The sequence below is a fragment of the Episyrphus balteatus genome, chromosome 2, assembly GCF_945859705.1.
Source record: "Episyrphus balteatus chromosome 2, idEpiBalt1.1, whole genome shotgun sequence".
Lineage (NCBI taxonomy): Eukaryota > Metazoa > Arthropoda > Insecta > Diptera > Syrphidae > Episyrphus > Episyrphus balteatus.
Window position 1 is genome coordinate 52,754,738 of NC_079135.1, and position 9,626 is coordinate 52,764,363.

General features: G+C 31.1%; 1 protein-coding gene across 1 annotated transcript; it reads left to right on the forward strand.

Annotated features, from left to right (window-relative positions):
- The first annotated feature begins 242 nt into the window (after positions 1-242).
- On the forward strand, positions 243-2,405 carry LOC129911999 (venom peptide MmKTx1-like). The gene is made up of 3 exons (XM_055990085.1): positions 243-330; positions 2,044-2,149; positions 2,240-2,405. Exons 1-3 carry the CDS (start codon positions 267-269, stop codon positions 2,331-2,333), a joined length of 264 nt encoding a protein of 87 aa, XP_055846060.1. The 5' UTR covers positions 243-266; the 3' UTR covers positions 2,334-2,405.
- The last annotated feature ends 7,221 nt before the right edge of the window (positions 2,406-9,626 follow it).

Here is a 9,626-nt window from a genome sequence, read left to right on the forward strand (position 1 = left end):
CAATTTATTTTATTTTTTAATTGTTTGTAAGCACAAAATTCATTTAATTTTAGGTTGGGCAAAAAGTCGTCAAATCAGAACCTATACAAAAAAATATTTGTTCCGTTTAAATGGTCAAGTTTTGTTTTTGTACGAAAAACATACCTTGCCTTAGTTAAGACAGATTTAATTTTTCTGGTTTGACCAATCTTAAAATTATTTAAAAGATAACAATTTTTTTTTACAAGCCATTTTTCGAAGAACTTTGTAGGTGATATATTGTCAATATGAAATTAATTTTCTCCAGTCTCTTGTTGATATGCATTTTTGCAATGGTATTTGGTGACCGTGGTATGTACACTCCGCTTCAACTGAATAAGCACACAAATTTTCAAAGGTATTATGTGTATTTTTTCCTAAGATTGAGCTTTAATGTGTCATTTGATGATGTTTACCGTTAGCTTGTGATGTTGTGAAAACAAATCGGAAAGAATAATTCACAAAGTACCGCTATTTTTTTTCGTGTTCTCTTACAAAGCGTCCCATATGGAAAAATGCAATTTTTTTTTGCGTCAACTGAATAGACACACGATCTTTCAAGGTCAATATCTTCGTTGTTCATGAGAGTTTTGAGGTGATTGGCATACCAAATCAAAGGTTGAAATGTTCTCAATAAGATTTTGTCATTTAATTAAAATTAAAAAAAAAGTACTAGATTATAGCTTTGAATACTGTCGACAGAGCTAAAATTAATTTGTTAACGGAACAAGTACTGACCGGGTCTACTATAGCTACCAAAATTGATCGGAGTTTTAGTGTGTTGCCTATTCGTACCTCAGAAATAAAAGTTTGTACAGGAAAAATATGAATTGAGGTAAAAAACGGCAAAAATAGCAGTTAATCGACGAGAAATTTTTAGAACTGCCTCCAATTCATTTGACTCTGGGGGAAAAATCAAACAAAAAGCTGGTGTTTCTGCAAGTGTTTCAACACTCCGCAGTGTAATTAACAGCACGGATCATTTTAACCCATTAAAAGTCCAAAAGAAACCACCTTTAAACAAGAAACAAAAAGGTGCTCGTTTAGAATTTTCTAGACTCCATATGAGCTGGAAAAATGAGTGACGCAAAGTGGTTTTTCTCATTTAAAAAAGTTCAATTTTCATGTATTCATAATTGAAGTCATCGAGCCCATCAAAATTGAACTTTTTCAAATGAGAAAATCCACTTTGCGTCACTCATTTTTCCAGCTCATATGGAGTCTAGAAAATTCTAAACGAATACCTTTTTGTTTCTTGTTTAAAGGTGGTTTCTTTTGGACTTTTAATGGGTTAAAATGATCCGTGCTGTTAATTACACTGCGGAGTGTTGAAACACTTGCAGAAACACCAGCTTTTTGTTTGATTTTTCCCCCAGAGTCAAATGAATTGGAGGCAGTTCTAAAAATTTCTCGTCGATTAACTGCTATTTTTGCCGTTTTTTACCTCAATTCATATTTTTCCTGTACAAACTTTTATTTCTGAGGTACGAATAGGCAACACACTAAAACTCCGATCAATTTTGGTAGCTATAGTAGACCCGGTCAGTACTTGTTCCGTTAACAAATTAATTTTAGCTCTGTCGACAGTATTCAAAGCTTTTAATCTAGTACTTTTTTAAATTTTAATTAAATGACAAACTCTTATTGAGAACATTTCAACCTTTGATTTGGTATGCCAATCACCTCAAAACTCTCATAAACAACGAAGATATTGACCTTGAAAGATCGTGTGTCTATTCAGTTGACGCAAAAAAAAACTGCATTTTTCCATATGGGACGCTTTGTAAGAGAACACGAAAAAAATAGCGGTACTTTGTGAATTATTCTTTCCGATTTGTTTTCACAACATCACAAGCTAACGGTAAACATCATCAAATGACACATTAAAGCTCAATCTTAGGAAAAAATACACAAAATACCCTTGAAAATTTGTGTGCTTATTCAGTTGAAGCGGAGTGTATCTTTTCTATATAAGTACAAGTATTTTGAAAAAATAATACACGTATGTATATTTCTTTTAAAAAGGCTGTACTTTCAAAGGAAAAAGCCTTAAGGTTGGCGAAAAGTACTCACCACCTGGAAAGTGTGCTACATACACATGCCGTGGAAATGGGTTAATGAATGCCGTTGGGTAAGCAAAATAGTTTTAATAATGCAAAATTAAGTACATACATATAAATTATTGGTACACAAAATTTCATTATATAATTATTGATTTTAGTTGTCCATCTACTACTGCCCCAGATAAGTGCACAAAAATACCACAAGATAATTCGAAGCCTTATCCAGAATGCTGCGAAAGTTATAAGTGTTAAATTTTGTATCAATGAATTACACCGCTAATTGAAACGTCTATCAATTGAATAAATCAAATACCTATGTGTTTCTTAAGCAAACTTAACGATTTCTTTTTTTATTTCAAATTTCAAGGGAATAGAGTGGTGGGGAGTGAAAAAGAAAAAATGTGAAAAATAAGAGTATATATGTAGCTAGGCCTTACTATACTAAAGGCAGTATTGAACTAAAAAAAAAGTACTTCATCTGGGTCTTATTACACCCCAAGTCAAATTTAAAAAAAAAGAATGCTAGGAAGTGTCCTCCAAAGTATAACTAGTAGAAAGTGTTGCACAGAATTTAAAAGTGAAAATGTATTAAAATTTTAAAATTTATTTGTGAAATGTGAAGAAAAAGTTTCAATTCAACAATTGGTTTTTTGTTAAGTTGCAAATTTAAACATAGATATCATAAATTTAGATCTATTTATAAACCTACCTACATACCTAATAAATGGAGTTTGCATATTAAAGATTTGAACTTATTTTATTTATATTTTCCTGGAGCGAATAAATACATAACATTATAGCTGATCAATTACGATTAAGTATTGCTGCTCGTACTATGCATAAAACACTTGCATAAAATCTAGCTAAATCCAATGTATTTTTAACATTAGACGTACATATTTAATAAAGATTTAGGTACTTACACTGAAATTGGTCGACTTTCTGAAAAGAAAGAATATTACTCATTTTTCAATACCCTTCATGAGAAAGAAAATAAAGACACTACGCTGAAGACCCATAAAATAAATGTTACGCATTCGCCACAGTGATCGTATAAATTTGAAATTGATACAAATATTGCTACCGCTGTTAGAAAAATGAAACTCCCTGTTCTTTTAATAGTAACATTATTACTGTTCTGTCATGATAAAACAAGAAACCAATAACTGGAACTTCAAATTTATATATTTCATTAAAAGAGTCTAGAAAACAGTGAAGTGTACAATTAATAGGTATGGGATGTTTATATGTACATATTTTGTTAGAAGATAAAAATGTATTCAAAACTTAAATAACAGTTATTTATATTATTCAAATGACTTCTTTTTTTTAACTTTTTTGTACTGAGACAGACTAGTAAGAGATATTAGAAATGGGTTTTGATTTGTTATATCGAGCCATTCCTGCCAAATTATCGTAAGCGGCAATTTAAATTATGAATTATGGACATCATATAATTGTATTTTTCCAAAACTAAGAATGAAAAATAATGAACTCTTTTGTCTTAATCTAATCAACAATTGAGGCTATCAGAATAAGAATGGGCCAAGTCCATTTGTTATTTATGCATAATTTTTTTTCAGGAAGTAAAGGAACTTTTGAAATAAGTGTTTCACAGATCAATAGCTCTATATCCCCAGAATTTCATTCTTTCATTCTATTTTATATACATATGTATGTATATTAGAGTGACCGCAACTCCCATAGAAAAAAATTTTTGTCGAATTTTTTTCGGGGGAACCCCATAAAATGTTCCGCCTTTGCAGATTTTTAGAAAGCCAAAATTTCAGCTCGATTGGATAAGTCTAAATGGTGCCGACACTCGCTCAAAGTATCAAAAATCTCTGTTTTTTCACTGTTTTTCGAAGAAAATTAGCTCTAGCTCCCAAACAGATGGGGTTATTTTCACTTTTTATATATTAAATGAAAGGTAGTGCTTATTACACATAATTCAGATTCAAAATTTGTTTAGTTTTACAAAAAAAATAAAATGCACGACTGGGGTCGCACGTACTTGCTCTTGCAGTTCAAAGCACTTTTATGTTAGTCTACTAGTAGATTTTAAAAGCTGGATCTAAATTTTAACAAAATTGATATTGGGGAAGAGCCGACATTTAGGGCGAAATTTTGTTAAATGAAAAAATTTTTTTTTTGTTATTTGACTTTTTTGAGAAAAATAAAAATGCAGTTTTATTGCCACTGCTTTAAATATTACGTATACAAAGTTTAATCAAAATCGTTAGAGCCGTTTTCGAGAAATTCGTAATATCGTATTTTTTTGTATGGGAGGTATACGTTCTAAACGAGATATAAAAAAAACAAAAAAAACCAACTTTCAGAATTCCATAAAAATCATCTATACCAAATTTGAAGAAAATCCATCCACCCGTTTAGGCTGTGGAAATGTGTACAGATGGACGCACAGACGCACAGACGCACAGACGCACAGACGCACAGACGCACGGACGGAATTGCAGGACCCACTTTTTCGGAATTCTCCATCATCGTAATGTTGGTTTTGATTAAAACCTCAATTTTTTTTTTCGACACGAAACCAATACTTGCCCTATAGAGCAAGTAAAAAATATTGTCATCAATTTAAATTTTCAGTACTTACCTCAAAAAGAGCTGAAGTGCAAACTCGATTTAAAATAAAACTTTCTATGTTATAGATTGATGTTACCTATCTAATTGAAATGCTTCTCGTATTATATATAATAATAAATAATAATTTTATCAATTATAGAAGCACAGAGTAAAATTGACTGAAAAAAAAAAAACAAAACAAAAAGGGCACCCAGTGGGGGTTGAACCTGCTATGCCTGGATTGATAGGCGAGCGCTTTAACATCGGGCTAACTCAATGTTGACAATTGTCGTGACAAACTAAAACAAATCTTAAGATATTCAACGAAGTGTTATGGAATTTTCAGGATTTAAGCTTTTAATAGAAAAAAAATTAAATTTTAGAGAAATAATTTTTCTGTTTATTTACGTTTTTTTTTATAGAAACAAAATAAAATGCAGTTGTAAAATACATATTTGTTGTTTTTTTTATGAAGTTTAAGCTTCACGAGTCGTTTCGTTGGTAGTTCAATAATTTTATTAAGATAAACTCTCGCTTTTTGCTAATTTTCCTTTGTATATAAAATAAATTAACATAAATTAAAATGTGAGTATTAATTCTGTTGCGTTTTTGTTTTAAGATTAAAAGAAGTTTTAAGAATTGTTAGTGTTTTCCAGATATATTTTGTGTTCGTTGATATGGCATTGGCAGCAAACACCCGAGAAAAAATTTTTCTTGTAGGCTATCCGTCTCATCAAATTACAGGGTGTAAATTACCCTCAAATCGTCAAGTTTTGTCAACACTATTTTTTAATTTGCGAATTGTAAAATTAAATTTAAAGGAATCTGCAAGACTTGTCATTCGAGAGGTACTTATTTTTTGGGAAAAAGCCAGAATTCAAACAAAATATGAAAAAGATGCCATTGTTAAATTAGAAAAACTTTACAATGAGTGGAGAAATCACCAACGAAATAAAAACAAAACGCTTGAAAGCACCAAAAATAAAATAAAAGAATTTGCGTTGAAAATGGACGATCTCTTTGATATAGCACATCGAGATGCCTTGACCATTACTGAAAAAAACGCAGAATTGAAGAATTCAGATTTGATATTGGTAAGCTTTAGTATTATTATCATTTTAATTAGATCTTTGCTAATGTTGACTGATTTTAAAAGATACTGAAGATGACGCGGAAACACAGGGGACGGAGGAGGAAGCTCAAGAAGAAGTATATAGCCAGAATTCTGCGGATGGGGATAGAATGGATGTTTCTCTATCTCAGGCAACCTCTGGGCCATCGGGTAGCAGGAAAATGAGATGGAAGCGTAGTTGGATTCAGAACACCAGGAGCCACTCATCATGCTAGGTGGATGGCCAAAGCTATTTATAGCTTAAAAATATTCATGTTTCGAAGCCAGTTTAAAATGAGTAACGAGGAACGTAACGCTCTCGGTGATATCTGCGTTTTCATCGTAAAAATTTACTGCAAGGCTTGGTTTAATGCCCCAAGAGCTTATCTGGCTCCTAAACAAGATCTTGATCTTTTGCGTGATTTCATTGAATACCGCAAGATAGACAAAGACATTTCAGAGAAGGCTCTTGCTAAATTCTCAAACCATTTATGGTATTTGAGTTCAGAGCTGGTAGGTCTGGCGTTCTTTGACCCAACTTTACCAGATGGCGAAAAATCAGAAATGGCCAACATAATTTAAAAAAACAGAGAAACAGAAACCAACAGAATAGTAAATCCAAAGCTACATCCACATGAAATTGAACAATTTGTCACAGCAGGGTTAAAAAATATTGTGAACAAAGAAACATTGAACTTTTTCGGCCGATTGAAAATAGACACAAGTTTTCTCAAAGAACCTCCAAATCTTTGGCCCGAAAACCCCCATTTTAAAGAAGACTTTAAGAAAGTGAAAACACTTAAAGTCGTAAATGACATGGCAGAAAGAGGAGTCAAGTTAATAACCGATTTTAATAATCTTTTAACTAAAGATGAGGAACAAAAACCATATGTACTTCAGGTAGTCAGTGAGTGCCGAAAATTATATCCTGATGCTTCCAAAACTACTTTAAGTAAGTCACTTGATTAAATTTTTTAGTATTTACTTCAATAATTATGTATAAGAAATTTAACACGATGTTAAGTATTTTGTTTTTTAGAAATCTGTTAAATGTTTCGATTTTTTTTTTAAATAAAACAGTAAAAAAAGTTTCATTTTAAATCGAGTTTGCACTTCAGCTCTTTTTGAGGTAGGTACTGAAAATTTAAATTGATGACAATATTTTTTTTTTTTGTAAAACTAAACAAATTTTAAATCTGAATTATGTGTAATAACACTACCTTTCATTTAATATATAAAAAGTGAAAATAACCCCATCTGTTTGGGAGCTAGAGCTAATTTTCTTCGAAAAACAGTGAAAAAACAGAGATTTTTGATACTTTGAGCGAGTGTCGGCACCATTTAGACTTATCCAATCGAGCTTTTATGGGGTTCCCCCGACCAAATTTCGAAAATCGATTTCTTGCGGACACTCTAATGTATATGTATAACGAAACCTTTAATTTTTAAGAACTTTAAAAGTTCAACCTATAGCGAAGTGGTCTTGACGCATTTTTATTCTGAACTCCTCAATTGTTCAAGAAAACATTCACATCACCATCGTCTCCAATAAGTCTATAAAAAAAAGTAATAAAGATTTTTCTGAAAACAAAAACATCGTACGCGCCATGCTGCTAACGATAATTTGGCGGGAAGGGCGCAGTATTGGGCACGTTGTTTTACAAACCGAAAACTTTTAGACATAGAGCCCAAAGAAAATTTTTGGAGTGGAGGAATAACCAAAATCTGAGTATGCAGTTTTATAGCCTTATGGGTTGTTATATCGGATTGAAAAGTCTGGCGGCTTTAATCTCGGCCTTATATGATTTTCAACGAATTAAAATAGTTTTAAACATAAATTTTATTCTGCATGGAAAAATGTTTTTTTTTTAGTGAAGACTTGTATAATGTTTTCATTTCTAAATTGTTCCACCAGTTAATCTAATTGATTCTAAATATAAGAGAACTAAATAATAAAAACATACAAACATTGAAATAAATTTTCAACTGTATCGCACGTACTCAAACAATCAGAGTTCTGTAGTATATAGACAGCAAATGATAAAAAAAACACTTTGTTTAGTTAAATTAAATAAAACAAGAATATTTTTGTTATTTGAACAAAAGAGTTTTATTTGTACATTTTTTTTTTGTTTAAGTTCGAAAAAAACTGTCAATCGACATTAAAAGTGAAAAAAAATTCAAAATATCGATAACACGGTGTAACACTCAAAATATACGCGGGCGGAGACCTATCAGGTTTTGTAGAGCTAGTCGCACTGATTACGAAATCCCCTAAAACCCCCAAAATCTGGAGTTACGGGCAAAAAAACGGTTTTTTGGACCTTCAACCATTGAACAAATTCTAGCTTCGTCAATTTTTTACCCATTTTCGATTTTTTTACAGTTTCTGATATAAGATAAATATACCTTTTCAACAATGTATAAAACATGTAACTCGGTTAAACCACTTAGAATTTATAAGCTGTCAAAGTTCAAAAATTACATTTTTTTCGTCATTTGCCCAACTTCGGCATCAATTTAAAGTATATGTTTTCAAAACAACATGCTATTTAAAAAACCACTTAGAATTTATAAGCTGTCAAAGTTCAAAAATTACATTTTTTTTTCGTCATTTGCCCAACTTCGGCATCAATTTAAAGTATATGTTTTCAAAACAACATGCTATTTAAAAAATATATTCTAAAACTATATCTATTTCCCAATCAATCGAGGTATTTTTTATGAAAATCACTTCAAAATTGGTTTAAATTTTGCGATTTCAACCCAGATACAGAAATTCGAACTTTTAGGTATAGAACAAAAATGTTGTTTCGGCACGTAGTAGGATAACTTGGGCGCCAGGATTTGATAACGGGTTTTTGTGGAGGAGCTCAATACAAACATTTTTTTCTTTGGGGAGGGGGGTCTATCTCTCCCCGTTTAGGTAGGAGGGGCATTTTTCACACAGAAAACTGCCTCAATTGATTCCTTATCGAACAGTGAAAACTATATGTTTCTATGTCTTCTAGTTTTTGAGAAAATTGAAAAATTATTTTATCAGATTTTTCTTTTTTCAAAATATTTATTATTTGTTTTTATTTTTCAATTTTCTCATAAACTAGAAGACATAGAAACATATAATTTTCACTGTTCGATAAGGAATCAATTGAGGCAGTTTTCTGTGTGAGTAATTTTTTTTTACTAAAATTCACTGTCTGTACAATAAAGTAGTATCAAATGAGTTTTAAAAAATTTTTTCGCCTATTTTTAACTTTGAAATCGATTATTTCAAAAACATTTGGTTATATTATATTGATTTAAAAATTAGAATCAAATGTACAATTTTGCCTTTCGGAAATGGTATAATTTATTACTGTAAGTGTTGCCGTTGTTTTTTAATAATTTTTTTTTATTTTGATAATTTTTTTTTAGAAAAATGCCCCTCCCACCTAAACGGGGAGAGATAGACCCCCCTCCCCAAAAAAAAAAATGTTTGTATTGAGCTCCTCTACAAAAACCCGTTATCAAATCCTGGCGCCCAAGTTATCCTACTACGTGCCGGAACAACATTTTTGTTCTATACCTAAAAGTTCGAATTTCTGTATCTGGGTTGAAATCGAAAAATTTAAGCCAATTTTGAAGTGATTTTCATAAAAAATACCTCGATTGATTGGGAAATAGATATAGTTTTAGAATATATTTTTTAAATAGCATGTTGTTTTGAAAACACATACTTTAAATTGATTCCGAAGTTGGGCAAATGACGAAAAAAATGTAATTTTTGAACTTTGACAGCTTATAAATTCTAAGTGGTTTAACCGAGTTACATGTTTTATACATTGTTAAGGAGGTATATTTATCTTCTA

What these genes read in the sequence shown, in the direction of transcription:
- LOC129911999 (XM_055990085.1), top strand. Translation starts at nt 267, where the DNA reads ATGAAATTAATTTTCTCCAGTCTCTTGTTGATATGCATTTTTGCAATG. An exon ending in AATGGTATTTGGTGACCGTG is followed by an intron (nt 331 to 2,043) that starts GTATGTACACTC and finishes TCTTTTAAAAAG; the next exon opens with GCTGTACTTTCAAAGGAAAA. An exon ending in GGGTTAATGAATGCCGTTGG is followed by an intron (nt 2,150 to 2,239) that starts GTAAGCAAAATA and finishes TATTGATTTTAG; the next exon opens with TTGTCCATCTACTACTGCCC.